The sequence below is a fragment of the Pelodiscus sinensis genome, chromosome 10 (genome assembly GCF_052426305.1).
Source record: "Pelodiscus sinensis isolate ZL-2025 chromosome 10, ASM5242630v1, whole genome shotgun sequence".
NCBI classification, from domain to species: domain Eukaryota; kingdom Metazoa; phylum Chordata; order Testudines; family Trionychidae; genus Pelodiscus; species Pelodiscus sinensis.
Window position 1 is genome coordinate 23,120,664 of NC_143061.1, and position 21,834 is coordinate 23,142,497.

Below are 21,834 nucleotides of genomic sequence, written 5' to 3' on the forward strand. Positions count from 1 at the left end.
TCTTTCATTAATAAACCTTTACGGTGCGTTTAGACTGGCAAAAACTTCCCAGCTATCTATACTGGCAGCTTGAATTTGCGCAACAGCACTGACGTTCCAATGTAAGAATTCAGTGCTTCTTGCACAAATTTTTTGACGCCCCCGCTCAGGGATAAGCCCTCTTGTACAAGAATACTTGCGCAAGAGGGCCAGTGTAGACAGGCACCTTAATTTTTTGCGCAAGAAAGCTCAATGGCTAAAATGGCCATCGGAGCTTTCTTGCGCAAAAGCGAGTCTATATTGGGCACGGATGCTTTTGCGCAAAAGCACTTTTTGCACTAAAGCATCCATGCCAATCTAGATGCTCTTTTGCGGAAATACTTTTAACAGAAAAACTTTTCCGTTAAAAGTATTTCCGCAGAATCATGCCAGTCTAGACACAGCCTTAGATTTTAGATTCTAAAGGATTGGCATTGTGTGCTCTTTTGGGTAAGATCTGAGATATAAATTGACCTGGGACTGTGACTGGTCCTTTGAGACTGGGAGAACCTGTTTGGAGTTGGTGAGATTGGGTTTTATAACCTCTCACCTATGTATAAGCGACGAGGAGTCCTGTGGCACCTTATAGACTAACTGAAGTGTAGGAGCATAAGCTTTCGTGGGCAAAGACCCACTTCGTCAGATGCATCTTGCATCTGACGAAGTGGGTCTTTGCCCACGAAAGCTTATGCTCCTACACTTCAGTTAGTCTATAAGGTGCCACAGGACTCCTTGTCGCTTTTGCAGATTCAGACTAACACGGCTACCCCTCTGATACTTGTCACCTATGTATGTGGATCTGATTGTTGCAGAGGGAACGCTGGGGTGTCTACGAGGTTTTGCCTTGTGAGGTTTCTTGCTGGCCAAACAGGGCACTGAAGTGCTCTTTGTGACTGGTCTGGTGCCTTTATAGGGAAGGACCTCACTCTTGGGCTGTAAATTGCTCTGGTTCTAAAAGAATCGCTCTAATCCGATACTCTCTCAGCAGTGCCTAGACTGAATCGTTATATTACAGAGGAGGGAGCGACCCGTTGCCACTCCATGCTACACTCCCTCATAATCCCTTGGGTCACATAGCTCTGGGAAGGGGACTTCAGGAAAGAGGTATAAACAGGACTGGAGGAGGCAAAGCAGGGGTGGAACTTGCGGTGAATCCTGGTGAAGCACAAGGAAATCCAGCCCTGAGGATGCCATCCTGCCTTGGCCCCGCCCCAGCTCCCTCCTCTCTACTGTGTAGTTGCGTATTGCCTGGCTGGTATACACACTCACCCAGTGATGATAATAAAACGTAATTAGAAAATACCAGACATTTATATGTCCAGTATTTTCTCAATTTGTTTCCCAGACAGAAAGGTCAAAACCGGACATCTGGCAACCCTAGTTGTTTTTTTTTTAAGTTTTTTTCCCCACTTACAGACTAACATAGCTACCTCTGAGACTTCTTAGCCCTAGTCACCCAACTGGGCTCAAGGTATCTACTGACTCCAAGGAACTCCTATTCCAGTCTCACATGAATCCCACCGTGACTGAAGGAGGTGGACTGGGGGGTGCACAGTTGATGGGGAGGTAGATGCAGACACAGGAAGCGATTCAGCGTTAGGAAAAAGAAGCAGCAGTGAAAGCTGAGCGCCCCTACCCTGGTGCTGGTTTCTGCACGAGTGCAGGGCGAGAAACGCAGAGAAACCTCTTGTTAACAGCTACAGAGAATACTAAGCCAGCAGCTGCTAGCCCCTGCAGCCTCCTTCCCCCAGCAGCGGTCTCGTGCCCCGAGAAGCCTCCACAGCCCCCAGCGTCGGCGCAGCAGCCGAGGGGGGGGGAGGAAGGCGGTGACGCACGTTGTTGTCGACTTTCAGTTGTGTCAACAACGGCAGCAGCCGCTGCCGGAAAGGGCGGGCAGGGCGCCCCTCGGCTCTAACAGCGTGGGGCGCAAAATGGCTGCCCGGCGCAGGGGTCAGGGGGGCACCCCGCTGGCTGCCGTGAAGGAAACTCCATCTCCCTGCCTGCCCTCGGCGCCTCGTCCTACCCTGTCCCCTGCTCGCCACCGCCCCGCTCTCCTCCCACAGCGCGGCCCTCCCTCCACGCTCGTCTCTCCCATTCGCCGCCGGCCCGCCCCTCCCCAGCCAATCGGAGGGCGCGGCAGAGAGGGGTGGGCGTAGCCTCGGCCAGCTCCTGCTAGATCGAGGCTACCTCCTCCTTTCCCCCGCCCTCGGCTCTGTCCCTTTGCTGGTTACCGGCACATTCCGGCGCCCAGGCAGCCGGAGCTCGCGAGCGGCCGGAAGGAAGGAAGGCAGGAAGTGCGGAGGCGGCAGTGGCGGCCTAGTGGCGCAGGCCGCAGCGCGGACGGGAAGAGAGTGCGAGTGAGCGAGGCGGCGGCGGCGCCGGGCAGGGGATCCCGGCAGGCCCGGGAGGAGGCCGCGCTCCTTCTCTCCCGCCATGGCCGACAACGAGAAACTGGATAATCAACGGCTGAAGAACTTCAAGAACAAAGGCCGCGACCTGGAGGTAGCTCCCACAGCACCCCGCGGGAAGGGCCGGGCATGGCGGCGGGACTGGGCCGCCGAGCTCTGGCGTCTCTCCTAATCCCCCTTCCGGCACAACCGCCTTCCTGCTGCTGCATCAGCCGAGGGCCTGCTCCGAGGCTGAGGCCTGCTCCGCCGCTGTGGAGGGGAGGGAGTGTCTTCCCCTTTCTCCTCACGAGGGCAGGGGCGCTACTTGGGTGGGGTGGGCGGACGGACGAGCTGAGTGAGCCCTGCGTTTCCCCTGCCGGGAAGAGGCTGCCTTTCCTTCCTACCCTCGGACAGCTTTGGGGCTGAGGGCGGCTGCCCGCCCGGAGTGGGGAGTGTCTGCACTGACAGCGGAGTTAACGCCTTTCGGCATTTCCCTTCTGTGGCTATCTCCCTTGGTTTTGCTGTACACCAGGGAGAGGAGCGGGGAGGACGCTGACGGGTGTGTGGCTATGAGGCACGGGGGTCTTTGTCGTCATTTTCTCTGTAAGAAACTGGTGGCTATTGACATGAACGGAGTTCTGCTGACTGTTAGCCCTTCCTAGTACGGGTTATGTTTTTTTCTTCAGAGTATCTGCAGGCCAGTACATAGTTGAAATGCAAAATATAAACTGATGGAATTAACATAAGTGCAGCTACAGCACTATAGAAACAGTCAAGTGCAGTCTAATATATTTTTGTACAACCTCACTTTGGTTTGGCACTGTTGCAATAGGGGGTCAAGTACCATCAGTCATCCACTTCCCAGATAGTAATGAAAACCGTTTTGGTTTATAGCTTGGCTAACACATTCAGGTTATGGCTTTTCCCAGTTATGGCAGTGAAGGCCAAAGAAGACCCTTATTGGAAAATGTCCTGCAGTTGGTCCTCCTTTGATGCAGCAGTTCCCACAGCTTAACAATTTCATATGGGACAGAGACAGTTAGTCAAGTAAGCAAGTCCTATGCAATTCATGTTTTTTTCATAAAGCAGTCTCTAAAGTCAGCACCTTGAACTCCACACAAACTTCTGGGAGCCAGGTAAGATCCCAGAACACTGGCATAATGTATTAGCTGCATAAAAAACCACTTAAGTGGGTCTTTGTGTTCTGCTCTAACTTCAGTTTCTGAATGGGTTTAAGATGTGGTAGAGCATAGTGTAATCTAATGTTGAGATGACACAAAGGCATGAAGAACTTGGCTTTTGAAAGTAAAGGATGGAGTTGCTCTCTTTCACTGATTGGCATGGGGAAGGAATCTTTTCTACCTGTGCATGAAGGAATAATCCAGGATCCAACATCTAGGTTTTGAACTCGGTTGAGTATATCGGTATAACTTTACCTGAAATGTTTGGGATTGACAGATAATGAAAGAGAGAGTAAAGCATGCAGGAAATAAAAGATTAGTTTAATATTAAAGGACTTAGTTAAATGGGGTTCTGCTGTCTTTGTGTAAAAGTACCTTCCCCGTTGAGCTGTTTGCTGGCTGCTCTCCAAATACTAAAAACAAAAGCACAGGGTGTATTATAATTCCAGAAGTGGTGCTGTGAAGGTTTTTATTTAAAACAAACCTCATACTTCATTCTCTTCTGTATATTATTTTATATGGAAAAGTATAATGCAAAGTTCTCTTAAATCACTGCTGTGTTGGATGCCTAAACTTTGCATTTTAATGTAGGTTCTCTAAACTCATACTATACATTAGGGATGTGAATGACTAGTCAACTGTCCGATAAGCAAGTGGGAGAGAGGAAGAAAAGGGGATGGTTCAAAGTGGCAGTGCTGCATAGGGCCCAGGCCAGACCTTGGGCTCTACGCGGAGCTGCTGCTTTGAAACGCCGTGCAGCCCAGGGCTAGCTGGGGACTCCCCTGCTGACCCCAGGCTCCATGCGGCGCTGCCACTTTGAAATACTGCAGGGAGCTTGGGGTCAATGGGGGACTGCTTGAGTCCCCTGCTGGCCCCATGTTCCCCGCAGTGCTTTCACTTTTAAAGTGTAGCAACAATCCTGGTGCTGTTACTACACTTCAGAAGTGGAGATGCCCTTATTGATTACTGGAATAGTCAATGCAAATTGCACCGACTACTGGATTAGCCCATTAATCTAAATTTAACATCCCTGCTATACATATGTTAATCCTGAATCCTTCCCACAAAAATAAGACTTTTATAATTTGGATGATAGCCTGTTTAGTTTTAGTTATTGATGAAATTTTAAAGACACACACTGATTTGAAGATCACCCTCTTAAGAGAGGACTTTTTTCCTATTTGTTTCAAGTAACCTGTAAGATAACTATTATTGAAACCATTTGAAAATATTTCTCCTGCCTTCTTTGTTTTTAGGCATTTTATAGGCATTATTTTTCTTGTTTGAGAGAAACATTTTAAAATAAAACCAAAAAATTTGGCTGAGGTCTTACTGACATATGTAATACTGTAGAGTTTATTACCTTTAAACATTATTGTATTTCTGGTAGGCTATGTGCCATCCATGTGTTTTTTGGTTTGCTGTTAAGGTAGCATTTTGCAAAATAAAAACATTGTTAAGCTGTTAAGTCTTGTTAAATTTTAGAGACTGACATCTCTCTAACAGATCTTGGAACATATGCTCAGTACTTAAAATAACTACTGTGGATGATCATTTTTCAAATAGTAGCTCAGGCTTGTGTGACTATCATTCTGATTCATTGTTTATACATCACATTTTTTCATTACAGCATGAAATATTGGTAATGGCTGTATTTAGTCAAGCTTTAGCAACAGTTGATTTTTTTTATCTTGCATTTTTGCAGAAAAAAACCTCTTCCCTTCACATAAATCAGTATTTGATTATTCTAGTAGTCTCTACTAAAATCAGTTGTGTATCCATTAGTTTATTACAAAATTTCAGTCTGTCTTCTGTCCTGTAATAGCACACCAAAGAAAGACCTCAAAGTTTTGTTGCTGATTGTACAGCTACTTTTTGCATTTGTTTCGGTGAATGCCAGATTCATAGGTAGGTTTAGACACTACTAAAGAGTGGCATTCAGGATGCAGTAATGGAAAAGTTGGAAGATAAGTTATTTTTTATTCAGTTTCAAAAGTTTGTGTTTCTATTGGAAGTTACACATTGGTACAGTTTGTATTTAATTTGGCAAGTTATAGGCTGCTACTTAATAGCATTTTTGTGTTTTTTAAAAAGAACAATAAAGGCAGAAGTATTTTATCATTTGTAGCTGTTAAGATACTGTACTGGAAAAAGAAAATTTAAAATGTCTAATTCACCTGCTTGCCGGTGTACATACATACACAGCCATGTGCTCCTTGTATCTATGAACCTGTAGAAATACTACAGAAAAATAATTGGCACTAGGTTTTTATTTGTGTTTTGTAAAGTTTCATAAAGTCCTTCATATACAAGCACGCAAGTATGGACATGTTGCGTTCAAAACATGCAGCTTACATACTCAGCTTAAGTACTGGTGACTATAATGAGTAATACATGACTATTATTCATCAGAAAGTGTCTAAAATGAACCTCTGACCAGATTTTTACTTGTGTGTCTGCTTATTTCCTCCTATTAGTTTGCTGTCCATGTCATCCTGATCTTTTGTTTCAAAATCTGTCCACTAAAAGACATCATAGCATATTAGCTCTTATGTGCATACTGTCTCAGTATTAGCTATATAATATACTAGAATACTGTATAATATATAATAATTCCTAAATCTTGCAGAAGTTTATTAAAAGTTAAGTTGGATCTGTGCGGACAATATTTAAGGTTACAGGAGGAAGTCAGCCTTCACAGTAAAGTCAATAATTTCACACTGACCTTTTTTCTCCATAGCCATGTTTATAAAAGTATATATAAAATATGTATGTACATCTGCCAGGAATGAAATGGACAGCCAGGTGAGGCAAGTATATACGTTTCTTTCTTAGTCTTCTTGTTCTGCCTTTTGTTCTAGAAACATGGGTTGTATGTCTTGTCCTCCCTCCCCCTTCCCCCATATGCTTTCTGGAGTCAGAGAAGTGAGCTGCTTTTCCATTTACTAAGAGTATAGAGGGAATCCCAGCCTATTCTATTTCTGGCACTTACTCTGGATGTAGCTCTATAAGCCTTGAAACCAAACATTGGTCTTGCCACATGAATACCATTATGAATCTCTTTTTCTTAAAGAATTAAATCGTGGGTCTACAGATTAAGCACAAACAGTTCAATGTCTCTGTACTAGCTCTATTGATTCATGTTTTCAACCACAGTAGTTTTATTCTGCTCTGTGCTAGCATGGTTGCATTGTTCTCTGAGTACCTATCCTGTGGCAATTTCCAGAATTGGTGGCTTGTGGAAAATCATTGAAGAGATGTTGGTTTACTGAGGGACAAAAATAAAGTAGGTAATAGAAAAGTTAGAACTATTTGTGCTGTGTCCATGATTTTGGAAAGTGGTTGAGGGTAGGGATGTTAAATATCGAGTAACTGACTAATCGAATAGTCAATGCGTTTTGAATTGACTATTCAATTAGTTGATTGGGTGCCTCCACCTTTGAAGTTTAGCAAAGCCTTCAAAGCATTGCTTTGAAACACCGTGGGGAGCCTGGTGTCAGGCTCCTTGTGGCATTTCAAATCAGCAGCCCCCCCTGGAGCTCGGGATCAGCTGGGGACTCTCCTGCTGACTCTAGGCTCCATGTGGCGCTGCCGCTTTGAAACACAGCATTTCAAAGTGGCAGTGCCGCCTGGAGTCAGCTGGGGACTCCCCCTCTATCTTTCTGATAGAGGCTGTCAGTGGGGGAAGTGACTAGTCATTCACATCCCTAATGTGTAGTGTAAGTTCTCTGAACTCATACTACACATTAAAATGCAATGTTTAGGCATCCAAAACAGTAGTGATTTAAGAGAACTTTGGATTATATTATTTTATTATGAAAAAGTTTTACTCAGAATTGGTGACAATATGCCTATGCTAGAATTGTCATGTTAGTGTTCAACTCTGGGTAAAGATACTATTCTTCTTCCTGTGTAGCATTGCTTTGATTAGTTTGTAGGTGGTTTATTTTTATAAATGTGTAACCACTGAAATTTACAGCCATCACATGTTTACATGCAGGGGACCAGATGGGAGTCAGCGTTCGTGGGGAGCTGGCTTTTAAGCCGGCTCCCCACAAACACTGGCTCCTGCCTCCTCTCCCCCTTCCCCATCCCTGTATCAGAGGCAGCTAAGCGGGGGACAGGTGACTCCCTGTGCATATTGGTTCCTGCCTGCCTTCCCCCTGCCTCTGATAAGGGGTGGAGGGGAAGAAAGGGTTCTAGGGCTTATAGTGGACCACAAGCTGAATATGAGTCAGCAGTGCGATGCTGTTGCAAAGAAAGCATACATGATTCTGGGATGCATTAACAGGTGTGTTGTGAGCAAGACACGAGAGAGTCATTCTTCCGCTCTACTCTGCGCTGGTTAGGCTTCAGTTGGAGTATTGTGTCCAGTTCTGGGCACCGCATTTCAAGAAAGATGTGGAAAAATTGGAGAGGGTTCAGAGAAGAGCAACAAGAATGATTAAAGGTCTAGAGAACATGACCTATGAAGGAAGGCTAAAAGAATTGGGTTTGTTTAGTTCAGAAAAGAAAAGACTGAGAGGGGACATGATAGCAGTTTTCAGGTATTTAAAAGGGTGTCATAAGGAGGAGGGAGAAAACTTATTCATCTTGGCCTCTGAGGATAGAACAAGAAGCAGTGGGCTTAAACTGAAGCAAGAGAGGTTTAGGTTGGACATTAGGAAAAAGTTCCTAACTGTCAGGGTAGTCAAACACTGGAATAAATTGCCCAGGGAGGTTGTGGAATCCCCATCTCTGGTGATACTTAAGAGTAGGTTAGATAAACGTCTATCAGGGATGGTCTAGACCAGCGTTTCCCAAACTTTGAGCCGCGGCCCGCTATCGGGCCACGGGAAAAAATACCGGGAGGAGGTGGCTGCGGGGGGAAGGGAGAACCGGTTGCCGGGAAGAAGGGTTGGGGGCAGCGGGGCTATCCCGCGAAGATCAGGGCAGGTGGGTGGGCGGCCGGTGGAAGCAGATTTAGGGGTAGCAGGGCTGTCACGTGGAGATCCAGGTGTGTGGGCGGCGGGCGGTGGAAGCAGGCTTAGAGGCAGCGGCACTATCCCACGGAGATCCAGGAGGGCAGGCGGCAGAAGCAGGATTGGTGGCAATGGGGCTGTCCTGCAGAGATGGGGGGGAGGGGGCAAGCAGGCAGTAGAAGCAGGGTTGGAGGCAGCGGCGCTGTCCCGTGGAGATCTGGGCATGCAGCAGAAGCAGGGTTGAAGGCAACGGGGCTGTCCCACGGAGATGGGAGGCGAGCGGGTGGCAGAAGCAGGGTTGGGGGCAGTGGGACTGTCCTGCGGAGATGGGGGAACTGGCGGGGGGGTGGAAGCAAGGTTGGGGATAGTGGGACTGTCCCGCAAAGATGGGGGGGCAGGCAGGCAGGTGGCAGAAGCAGGGTTGGAGGCAGTGGGGCTGTCCAGCAGAATTGGGGAGGGCAGGCAGCGGAGCCAGGGCTGGGCGGGGGGCTGGCCAGGGGAGAACAGGAGGAAGATGGGAGAACCAGCTGCAGTAAGCAGGGCTGGATGGGGGTAGCTGGGCTGGTTGCGGTGTGGGTCGTTGGGGGAGCAGGGCTGACTGGGGAAGATTGGTGGGAGGCGGGGGGAACTGGCCGTCGGAAGCAGGGCTGGACAAGGGGAGCAGGGCTTGACTGCGAGATCGGGAGGAGAAGTGGGGGTGGGAGTGGGACTGACCTGGGCACATGCAGACCCTACAGACCCTGGCAGAGGAGTGAGTCTGCCTGGGGATTCCATTTTGGCTCCCCTCTCCCCCCCCTCCTATCCCCCTCCCCACACACACACATACCCTCCCTTGAGTAGTTGCGAGCTCCCTGGCAGGTAGATACTCAGGCAACATGAGCACATCCACTATCCAGGCAGTTCGCAGCTAAGGACTGATGCACCTAATTATAATAAAACTTACCTAATTTTATATGTCTGGTAATTTCTCAATTTATTTCTCAGACAAAACCCTCAAATACCAGATTGTCCGGTACAAAACCGGACACCTGTCAACCCTACTCTTCCTTGCACCCTCCCTCCTAGTCAGCTACCCTACCCCCAGTCTGCTCCTGCTCCCACCTCCTGGAGTGCCCATGCAGCGCTGGGTTCCCCAAGCCCTGGCCCAGGCTGGGTGGAGGATGCAGCTGGGTGAAAACTGAAAATTTATTCACTTCTCATTCTTTTTTTTTTTAATGTGTTTATATTTTGAGCTGCAAAAAACAGTACTAAAAAAACCGGTTCCAACTAAAGTAAAATGTTTGGGAAACCCTTATCTAGCCAGCTTTCTATCCATCTTACAGTCCATTTATCCAATTAATATTCTCTTAATTTGCTGACAAGAATATTGTGGGTGACTGTATCAAAAGCTTTGCTAACGCTGGCACTGAGGGCTTTGGGAGGGCCAGAAACAACTTATTTGAATATTTGTCATTTGCTTAATGAATATGAAAATATGCAAATGAATGTTACTGATCCTCCAAAAGCTTGTGACTGGCTTTACTGGTCCCCGTGTCAAAAAGTTTGGGAACCCCTGGTCTAGATAGTATTTGGTCCTGCCATGAGGGCAAGGGACTGGACTTGATGTCCTCTCGAGGTCCCTTCCAGTCCTAGTATTCTATGATTCTATGATCCTTTTCTAAAAGAATTTCAAAAAACTAGTTAAAAAGAGAGAAACAGCTGAACTGGAGTTCATTTTCAAATTCAACACGCTCAGTTTAGGATTGAATAAGGGTCTCAACTGGTTAATGCATTACAAAGGCAGTTTCCTCACTGGATGTTCACATTGCCACATCAAATGCTGTGAATGAACCAGTTTCATGCTGACTTGATTAATTTCATTAACACAAGCAACTTCTTCCTTATATATACTGCTGCTTCTGTAACTTCTACTTCAGTTCATCTGATGAAGTGGGTTTTGCCCACTAAAGCTTATGCCCTCATCAATCTGTTAGTCTCTAAGGTGCCACAAGACTCCTTGTTGTTACAGACACAGACTAACATGGCTACCTCTTGGAGACTTTTCTAATTCTGCTGTACTACTTGCTGCCAGAGATTGCATAGATTTGACTTTCCAATAGAAATAATATAAGTTCAGGAGAGCAGAGCAATGCTAACATTGTAGCAACTGTGCATCAGCCATCAAGGGAGGAATTTGGAACCTAGATAATATAGTGATGGGCATGTTTGAAAGCTATAGTCTGAGATGTCATCTGGTGGTACAACTGCATTCAGTGCTAATTCAGTTTAACAAATTATCATATTTGCAAAACATTTTTCAGTGCCTAGTAATTGTCATGTCCAGGTCTCGTCAAGCGGCTGCGAGACCTGCTCGCCAGCCATGTGGTTCGATATGCTGCTCATGCACAGACTGAGTATTTGTTGAGCCCTGACAATTTTAGTTTCTCATCCTTTGTTGTAATTTGTCACCAGGTCAACTGTAGAAGAGTAACACAAATACTTTGTCAGATTAGCAGTTGTTTCTTGTCCTTCTGATTACTATGTTATGTCATGGAATACTAACTGTTTCCATATGCCAGATTATCAGTAATATTATATGTCCAATAAAGTTGTTGCTTCATACTCTCAAGACACATTGAGGTATCACCTTCCTTTATTCTGATGCAGTATGCTTTAGACCAGGGATTCTCAAGTGTCATTGTCAGAAGGAGACCATAGGGCGACAAAAACTAGCACATTGCCCCAGGGAGGGGTAAGCGCAACCTGAACCTGCATGTTCCCTGCCACTCCAGGTGGGGAGGCCAGAGTCAAACCCCATACCCCACCACCCTGGGTGAGGAAAAGCCAAAACTTAGGGATTCAACCCAAGGTAGGGTGCTTGCAACCTGTGTCCCACCACCCAGAGCTAAAGCCTAAGGACTTCAGCTTGGGTCCTGAAAGATGGGGCTCAAGCGTAGTCTTTGGCCGGAAGTGGGGGCTGGCTTTACCCCAGGCAATCTAAGCCAGCCCTGGTGACCCCATTACAATAGGGCCCTGACCTACTTTAGTGTCCTGACCCATAGTTTTACTGCTATAGATGGTTCCATTTGATTTTCTTCCTCATTTAACATCATGGAATAGTTGAAAAGCTTATTATGATAGACCTGAATTTATTTAATGCATTTATATTTCTGAAATTAGCAACCTTTAACAGTGTACCAGTAGTGTTAAAGATATACCATTGTTGTTCTGTTTTTTATAGGCAGTGGTGACCAACTTGTTGATTGCAATTGGCAGGTTCTTTGCCTGCCCTGGCCCCATTTTGCTGGCCTGTTCCCGTGCATGTGAAGGGGGCAGCATGGTCAGGAGTCTTGGTGTGCTGTTCCTGCTGACAGGCATGACACCTTGCAACTTCGATTGTCCAGGAACAGGGAACCATGGCTAATGGGAGCTGAGGGGGTGATGCTGGAAGAGGTAGCAGTGCACGGCACCACATTCCCTCCTGCCACTGGGGCTCGTTGGCCTGTTCCAGGCGTGGCACAGGGGTAGGTCAAACAGGGAGCCTGTCTCATCATCGCTGCACCATTGATTGGGAATCACCCACAATAAGTGCTGTCAAGCAGGAGCTACATTCCAATCTGCAGCCTCCTTCCATGCAACCCATACCCCTTTCTACACCTGAAGCCCCATCCCTGAGAGATGCCTAGAGCCTGCACCCTGTACTCGCACCCAAATCTCTGTCCCAGGCTCATCTTGGAGTTGCTTCCAATGTCCAGAGGCTGTACCCCTTCCTAAATCCTTGCCTTAGGTATGATTTTGCTCTTCTCGTTGTGTGCCTCACTTTTGAGTTGGTCCACAGGCAATGAAAGAAAGCTCCAAAGGCCAGAAAGATCTTGATTATTTTGCCTTGGAATGTAGTTTAGTGTTGCAGGTTTTTTTCTTTCCTGTTTATTTGTCTGACCAAAATGGAAAAGGCATTCTGTATTAGTAACAGGTGATACACTGAAGGTAATATGTCCTACCCACCCTTCTGAAACAGTTTTTCTTTATAGTAAAACAAGATTTAGCTGGCATTGCTTGGATCCTTAATTATTTTTTGTTTCTCTTGATTTAAATCATTACTCCAGGTTGGGATTGGGGATGAGGGAGGCTGCCCCAGGGAAAGAGAACTACTCCAGCCCTCAGCACAGGAGCTTGGGACCGGGTGAGATGTGCTTCTCCATTGCTGCTGCAGCTGCAGTAGGCCTGGATAGGGGAGTGGTGCATCTCCCTTGGCTGGGGCAGGTCCAGGTTTGTCTGCCTTTTGTGCTCCCCAGCCAGAATGAGGAATGCAGCAAACTGTGCACTTGCTCCCTGACGAAGGGGAACAGCCAGCAATGTCCCCAAACGAATCGGGTGGGGGAGGGGAGAAGAGACTTCAGCCTTCTCTTCCACTCCCAGGCACCCTTTAGGGAGGAAGAGGGAGTACCAGTTGAAGGTGTATCCCCAGCCAGCTTCTTTACCCTACCTGGTGATTGTCTCTCTTCTGTGTGGTTTTCTGAGAAGCAATCCCGTTCCAGGCACATCCCATTTTCCTGGCAAAACCAAACTCTTTCCTTGCTTAAAGTTATGATAAGAGGAAGCTTTATGCCAAATTTTGTGGTCCTAGCTTTTACAGGAGGAATTCTTGAACAGACACACTTTCTCAAATATATTGGAGACAGATGATACTTTTGCAGGAATACAAACCATAAACTGTCACATTCAAACGTCCTTGCTTGTCTTTAAAGCTTTGACAATTCCTCTGCTCTGCCTTACTCCCAACAGTTTCCCTCTCCTTTAACCTTCTTCCACCTGGTTCCTTATGCTTGAAAACCTTCAGCTTCTTGAATATCTTCCTTCATTCAATTCTCTGATTCAAAATGGTTCTCAATTCTCCTTTTCTAATTCTCTTTAGAAACAAATTGAGATTTCGTTACAGAAAGAAACAAACTTGCATTGTAACTTTTGCTAGATGTTATATATTGTGTAATAGCTGTAGTTAAAGTGAAAGTTGACCTGACAGGAAGAGTTTAAAACATTTTCAGGTACTGTGTCAACACCTAGATTATTCTGCTAACTTCTGTAATTTTACAATCACATTTTGTGTATGCTAGTATTTCTCACATATAGACCCTGTGACTATATGAAAGATCCTGACAAACAGGGAGTTGACTAATCAGAAATATGGTGTGTTTTATATACACAAAGTAGGCAATCTGACATAATTTTTCTAATCATTATATTATAGTAATTAGCAGGGCTCAACAAATACGCTTGCCCGCGGCGAGTAGATATTACCAGCTGGCAAGTAGCTACAGACATAGGCGTGTGCGCTATGGGTGGCATGGCCCCATCCGCTGGCCGGGTGGAGAAGTGGAGCACCGCTGGGGAGGGGGAAATGCGGCAATTCTCGCCGCCGGGCTGCCTGTGTACAGCACTGGTGTGAGGAGGCAGGGCGTGAGCCACAGGGTGGGACGCTGGCAGATATGACGTCATGATGATGTGGCCGGAGACCGCTGGATTAAAAAAAAGCTACGGCAGCCCTGAAAACTGGAAGGCATAAGCCAGGTAGGGGAGGGGGCAGGTCAAGAGAAGAAAGGGCAAGGTACCAAGGGACAGGGTGGAGGAGAGACAAAATGCCAGGGGGCCAAGTGCAGACAATGAGGAAAAAGGCAGGAGGGGAGGTGTCAGTGGGAGGGGGGACAGGGTGATGCAGAGAGAGGAGAGGGTAAGGGCATTGGGGGTTGGAGGGAGCTTGAAAGAAGGGGTGGGCATGAGGAAGGTGGGGATGGAGAAAGGCATGTGTGAGGGCACAGGGCCATGAGGAGAATGGGGGCAGAGGGTAGTGAGGGGGTGGGCATCAGGGAGGAAGGGGGAGGCACCAGTAGGGTGCAGGTGCCAGGGGATTCTGGGGGTGAAGCAGAAGGGCAGACACCTGCCCCTCTCCTCTGGTGCTCGTCCCTTCCCTGCAGGTATGTAGAGGGAGATGTTAGGAGAGGGGATGAGGAGGGGTAGCTCACACGATCAGAGTGGGGCTATTGGAGGAGTGGGCACAGGGGGGAGAGAAGGGATGGTGGAGGGGGGCAGGTCTCACGAAGGCTGAGGGCAGTGAGAAGGGCAGGAGTCAGGACAGCAGAGGAGGGTGAGGGGTTGGGGGGGCAGCAGGCACCAGGGGAGCTGATGAAACAGGGAGGAGACATGGCAGCAGAGGGAAAAGGTAGAGGTTTATAAGATATTTATTAATAACTTATTAGTAATTACTGTTCTTATTTTTATTAGGAATTTATGCCATAAAAACACTTTTTGGGTGGGGTGGGGATGGCGAGTCCCTTTTTTGTCTGGTGAGTAGGGTTTTGCATGATTTGTTGAGCTCTAGTCAGTAGGGATGTTACATTGCGATTATCTAATTGTGTAGTCCATTTAAATTGTATGGACTATACAGTTAATTAATAAGGACGTCTCTGCAGAGCCTCTGGGGGTAGCTCCAGGAGCTGCCTCGAACTGAGATTGGCTCATGCTGGTTCTGGGAGTCATTCGCACTAATAGCCCAGCAACTCTTACTACATTTAAAATGCAGAGGTGATGATGGGGGGGGGGGAGGGGGAGAAGTCAGCACTGCAGAGTTGGCTCTTAATGCACTTAATAGGCTGGTGTGCAGTGGGGGGGGGGGATCTAGCGGGAGCTAGGCCAGCTTATTCTTGTGCCAGGTTCCCCCTGCTGCACTTTAGCCTTTTTAATGTATTAAGAGACGTCAGGCACTTAATACGTTTAAAAAAACATAGTTGCGGCATCTGGGACTGGGTGCGACCCAGGAGTCAGCTGATTCCTGGTTTGTGCCTGGTCCCCTCTACTCCCCTGCTGTCCCCCTCCTCTCCCCCCAAGGAAACGGTGCTGGCGGGAACTGGCTTTTAAGCCAAGCTATATATTTAGCAAGGAAGACATTCTGCAGATATAATAGTATCTGCATGGGAAGGTGTACATAATAAACGATACAGAACTGACCTTTAGATTGTTGGGTTTTGATTAATTTCATTTGCCATTTCCACAATGTAAACTAGAGATAGATCCATTGAATTGATGGATTTGCACAGCTGTAGAACTGGTGACAGAGTAGGTTTTGGCTGTCTGCACAGGCCGGACAATGTACATTGAGTGAACAGGGATTAGTACAGAGGTGGGCAAGAGAGCCTCCAAGGGCCAGATGTGGCCTGCCAAGCGGGTTTATCTGGTCCACGGATGCCCTGCTGCTCCTCCAACCCTAAGTCAATCAGGACAGGGGAGCATGCATAGTCTCCTCCCCCGCCCTGCAAGGGGTGTGCAGCACTTAGAGTTTACAGCTGGCAGTTTAATCGAAGTTCTGCACACACAGCTGTTCAGCTGGTGGTTTAGTTTAAGCATCCTGCACCCCTTGCAGGGTGGGGACAGGGAGTGAGAGACTTTGCATACTCCCCCGAGTCCCTGATTGGCCTGGGGGTGGGGGAAGCACACCAAGTCTCCTCCTACTCTGTCCCTGCCCCTTGCAGGGCGAGGGGAGATTTTGCATGCTTCCCTCATCTCCAGGCCAGTTATGGCCTGGGGGCAGGGGAGTGTGGAAATGTGCTGGCTCCGCCCCTTCTGGGGTGGCCCTAGGGCCGCTTCTAAAATTGTTGCCCACCCCTGGATTAGCAGAAAGTTAAAAAGAATTTTTATTCTCATTTGCTGTGTACTATCCATAGTGTGTTCAAGGTGTTGAATTATAGTATCTATACTATAATTAAAATTGCATTATAATTCATATGCACAAAAGGATAAAGTTGTACCAACAACCTCAACACTTGCATTCCCTAATGTTTGAGTGATTCTTCTTGCAACTTAAACTTTCGGATGTCTGTTATTTAATACTGTTGGTAAATCAGAAAAGTGTTGAGTATATCGTTTTGTAATTGGGTACAATTATAAGAAATATTGTTCCTGGGCAATTACCAGGTGCTGGATTCTTGGCAGAACCAGGCTCAGGCCTTGTCTGCACCTAAAACCTAAGAATGTTACATTTCAGTTATCTGGCCGATCATGTAGTCCATGCAATTTGTATCAATTCCATGATTAGTCAATAAGGGGCCACTCTGCAGAGCTGCAGTGGGGTAACGCCCAGAGTTGGCTAGAACTGGGACTGAGCAGTCCCGGCTCACGCTGGCTCCAGGAGCCATCCATGCTGTAGCTCTGCATTTTAAATGTTGTATGAGATTCTGAGGGAGTCAGTCCTGGCTTAGGCTGAGTCCAGTAGCTCGTGATGCTGTCAAGCCAAATTCCCCCAGCACCAGCTCCTGTTCGCCCCTTCAAACAGAGGCAACACGGGTGGAGGAATGAGTAGTTGAGTAGTCAACTACTCACTAACATCCCTACTAAAACCTAGCTATGTCACTCAGGGATATAAAAAGTTCACAACCCTTTGCAGTTAAACTGGCCTATGCCCCAGTACAAACATATGGAATTCTTCTAAGCAACCAAGGAGGTAGATTTACTAAAGCAGTGAAAACTCCTGTTACTGCAATAAATGTCTGCACCATAGCGCTACCACTTCAGTGCAGCTGCAGCGCATAGTTATGCTTTTGTTGTGCTTGTACTGTAGATATAGCCTCTAATTTAAACAGATGCTTCTTTGTGTTACATCAGTCATTTTCTCTCAAGAACTACCATTTATCCTTAAGCACCTCTTTGGAGTTCAAGTGAATAATTACAAGTGATAGTTTTCTCTAATACAGGGGTTCTCAAAGTGTAGTTCATGGACCACTAGTGGTCTGCAACCATCGTGCAGTTTGGCTGCAGGTTTGGGGGTTTTCTCCCACAGAAGGGAGCTTGTGCTGGCACTCCAGCCCCACAGCCCCCCCCCTCCTGCAAGGTTGGAACATAAGCACTGGCTTCTCATTGTGTGGGGTGGAGAAGGGAGCTTTGTAGGTTGGATCTGGTTTGCAGGGGAAGGAAGCAACTCTGCACATTACCACTCCCCCTTCCCCTAGCTGGGGGAAGGGCAGTGCAGGAAACTGCTCACTTGGAGACTTTCCCTGCTGCTCCCATTGGCTGGAACGACAGCCAGTGGGGAGTGGTGCCTGGAAGTGATGGGAGGCACAGAGCCAGGTAAGGACCCCCCCCCCCCATTTCCCTCGTACCTAGACCCCATACCCTCACCCTGCTCCTGCACCCTACCTCCCTTCCAGATCACAGAACCCACACCCTGCTACTGCATCCAACCTCCTGGCAAGACCCGCATCACCCTTCCTGCTGGCCAGGCCAGACCACACCACCTTACCCTCTTCTGCACCTATTTTGCCATCGTGGATGGTTGGCTGGTGGTCCATGGGAAGGTCAGGGTTGAGCATGGTTGGCCAATGGCCCACAAGTTTGAGAACCACTGCTTAAGTGTATGTTAATGTTGGACTAGTTCTATTAAAATATTCTAGTTTAGCTTTGAAATAAATGTATTCTGAAAACCCAAGCCAGAAAGGGCTATGCAATTTTCTGGAAAATTATGAAATAAATTAAAAGCCTCTGTACAGAACTATTTTTTTTATTGTGAGTAATTTATATTTATTGGGTTTTGTTGTTACCATGTTTTCCGATAAACAATCTAATCCCCCCCCTATTTCCTCCTCTACATAATTTATTCCCTTGTTTCTATGTTCTACTTTCCCTGTTGATGGATAGTCCCTCTATTAGTTTTTAATTAGGACAGACAAGTAGTGATGTGAAAGGGTAACCAGTGGGAGCTGGAGCAGATATGCAGGGAGCCCCTGTGAACAGGGTTGGGAGCAGGAGCCCTGAGGGTTGGGGGCTGCCCCAGTTGGGTGGAAGCAATTTCCTGCTTGGATTCAGCTTAGTTCTTTAGCCAGTTAAACATTGTTAACCTAATGTTTAACTGATTAATCAGGTTTTTACATCCCTACGAGTAAGGCTGAGGAAATTTATGCAAGTTATTGCAGGTATTATTCAGCAAAAATGGTTTAGTTACTGTATTAAATAGAAACAGAACCTGTATTTAATGGTAACTTTATATTTAAAAATAAGTTTCCATCCTGATGACCCCAATGTAGTTGATCTCTTATCTTAAACTTTTTAGACTATGAGAAGACAACGAAATGAAGTTGTCGTGGAGTTAAGAAAGGTAAGATGGATGAATGTTTCTACTAAATATTTTTAATTCTCAAGCATTTGAATAGAAATTATAAAAGCTTTTTAGTGTCTTAAGCAGAGACATTCGTAATACTTTTTTTTATAGACCATTTAAAAATGCTGTCAATTTTATTTATCTGTTTTCAGAGTCTATGTAAAAACTCTTTCATTTTTGGTGGGGAGGGGAGCTTTAAAGCAGATGATACAAAGTCAAGAACTATAGGTGCACATTAGCTGCCTATGGATCAATGATTGATTTGTGTAACTAGTCAAACTAGAAGTCAAAGATCTTTAAGTGGAAATATCTCTTCGATGGTTGCTTCACTGATAACCAGTCCCTGCATTGCCCTTTATTTGCTTCCTGTCTCTAAACACTCATCACTAGACTGTTCCCCTTAACCCTGTCTTATTTACTTGGTTTCAGCCAGATAACATGTAGTAGCCTATAGAGGAGAGCAAAAAATCCTCAGATGTCCATACTCATTAATACTGGATGACAAGAGATTTAAAAACTTAAAAAAATAGTCTAGTAGCACTTTAAAGAGTAATAAAACATATAGATGGTATCATGAGCTTTCATGGCAAAACCCACTTCAGATGACTGGAGTGTTGGAAGTCCAGATCCAAGAATAAGGGCTGCAGTCGATGTAGAAATCAAGACTCTCGTTATGATCATTAGTAGGGGTCCCCATAGAAGCCTTCCTGTTGTGGGATTGGCAGAGATTTAAAATCATTGCTTATTTCTTAAAGTAGCTGATGTGAAAATACTGCATGTTTATACAGCACTGGTATAGTGGAATGTTTGGGAAATATGGTAACTTTCACTTAGACATCTTAAATTCATTTCCATGCTTAGTTTTCTCAAGTGGAATACTTATTTGCCAAGCTTTCAGAGAGGTAGCCAATTTAGTCTCTATCTGCTAAAATGATGGAGTCGTGTGGCACCTTAAAGACTAACGGATTCAGCAGATGCATTGTACATATGAAAGCTTATGCCCAAATAAATCTTTTGGTCTTTAAAGTGCCACAGGCCTCCTCACTAGTTTTCCCAAGCTTTGTTTTCTCAACACTTGAATCCTTATTTTCAGATTCTCAAACCCCATCATGCTCCTTAGTAGTCATGGCATATTTTGCAATACCAAACTACTGAGTTGTTTGCTGTGAAATCTGAACAGCGTTTCCACAAAAAAATTTCCTCTTTCTATGTCAAGTTTGGAACAAAACAAAAATAGCATTCAGTTCAGTGAAACTTTTATTGAAGCAAATGATGGGCATAGAAGGTAAAACTCTGGATATTGGAACTTGGGTTTGGGGAGTATATTAGAACTCTGAGGAGAAAAATCTTAGGACAGAATGTACTACTAAGATTAATTGAAATTCACTGCATTTAATTTTCTATGAGGAATGAGTTGTATATAGGTCATGTCACATACAGTAAAATCTTTATTGCTACAGTTGTTATAAAGAGCCATCCTGTTCCTCAGGAAAGTATAAATGGAGAGTACTCATCTTAGTTGCATACTTTCATGCCTTGCTTGATTATCTGAGCATTAGTAGTTCTAATGAAATACTTTTACCCACAAATTAAAAGAGAGTCTCCTCAGCTTTTACAGAAAAAAATCAATCTGCAAAACACAGCAACTTTATTTTTCTTTAAAGAACAAGAGAGATGAACATCTCTTAAAAAGAAGAAATGTACCCCATGAAGATATCTGTGAAGATTCAGATATAGATGGCGATTTCAGAGTGGTAAGAAACTTCAGACAGTAATTTTTTAAAAAAAATCCGTTAATTTGTAACTTTAAACAAAAAACGTATCTTATGGTTGTTTTGTTTTTTTTCCTATCCTCAGCAAAATACCTCATTGGAGGCAATAGTTCAGGTAAAAAATATTTATTTTTTCTCTGAACTTTTTTTGGCTTAATGGCAAATGTAAAATGGCTGAAATCTAAATTATTGATTTTTTTTTTGTTTAATTTTTATTTATTTTTTATTGTAGAACGCTTCAAGTGACAACCAGGGTATCCAGTTAAGTGCAGTACAGGCTGCCAGGTAAGAGTACGTTTTGCTAGCTCTACCCTTGCAGTTTATATAGTGCTGCTAAATTAAGAAAATCAGGCATTTTTGCAATAATAGATAGAATGGTGATGTCCCCTCTGTATCAAGTTTGCCAAATATTAGGGCTACAATAAAATATCCTGTTTTGTTTAGAAAACCAAATAGACATAGTGTAGATATTAAGGTTGAATTATCTTAAATATTCATGTGAGCTCTAGGACTTCAGTAAATACCATACTGACATACAAAATAAATTGAGTAAAAATCCTAATTGATTTTATATTGGGACATTTTTAAAATGAATTGTCTGAGTTGGGGAGAATCTTCACTCAGAAGGGCTTTAAATCATTATAAGACTTAGCCAAATTTTTTCCAGCTTCCTAATTGCCAAATATTGGAGGACACTTTAAGGAGCCTATTAACTGTTCAAGTAGCAGTTCTTGCGCTGTTGCCTCTAAGGTCTTGTCTACATGAAAGTTGCATCAGTTTAACTTGGTGTGAATTTTTTTTTAAACCTCCTTAAATGGGTGCAAAGCTGTGTGGACATTTCCTTCCGTTTAAACCCAATAAGGAATATATTTAAAGTACACTGAAACATGGCAGGTTTAAAGGGAAATAAGAAAGTCCACGTGCTCTTTTTGCACTGATTATATTGGTTTAGAAACAAATGTTATTAACTTACTGCTACTTTTGCATGCAGACAAAACCTGTAGGCAGAGGTCCTTGTAATATAAGATGTGAAAGCTATTTAGTTGTTTCTCTTCTACAGCTCTACTACCTTAGACAGCATCTGAAGCTTGAGCAGAAGGAAGGATGTGAGCCACCTGTAATTGCCTGAAATGCATAACTAGAGCATATGGCAAGGATCCATCACTATTTAACAGAAGCAGATACAAATAACTAGAGTTAACTGATTCTTGGAGCCAGAGTCTTGAACTTCCTAAGATGATAGCAAATACATTTGTTGTAGACTTTGAGTAAACCTAAACTAGGCTTTGTTACCATTGAAAGAGTACATATGTTTTGTACGGACTAGGGATATGTATTGTAATTCATCTTAGGATAACTTGTCTGTCCATTTACATCTCTCCTACAAAGGATGTT

The 21,834-nt window shown here is 45.1% G+C and overlaps 1 protein-coding gene across 1 annotated transcript in view; it reads left to right on the forward strand.

The window, feature by feature from the left end:
• The first annotated feature begins 2,263 nt into the window (after positions 1–2,263).
• The window catches only part of KPNA4 (karyopherin subunit alpha 4), a 56,477-nt gene continuing 36,906 nt past the window's right edge, over positions 2,264–21,834 (forward strand). The window contains exons 1-5 of the mRNA XM_006123437.5: positions 2,264–2,520; positions 18,620–18,664; positions 20,332–20,421; positions 20,525–20,554; positions 20,672–20,724. Of these exons, the coding sequence (XP_006123499.1) occupies positions 2,452–2,520; positions 18,620–18,664; positions 20,332–20,421; positions 20,525–20,554; positions 20,672–20,724 (287 nt within the window). The 5' untranslated portion in view covers positions 2,264–2,451. The remainder of the gene's footprint in view (positions 2,521–18,619; positions 18,665–20,331; positions 20,422–20,524; positions 20,555–20,671; positions 20,725–21,834) is intronic.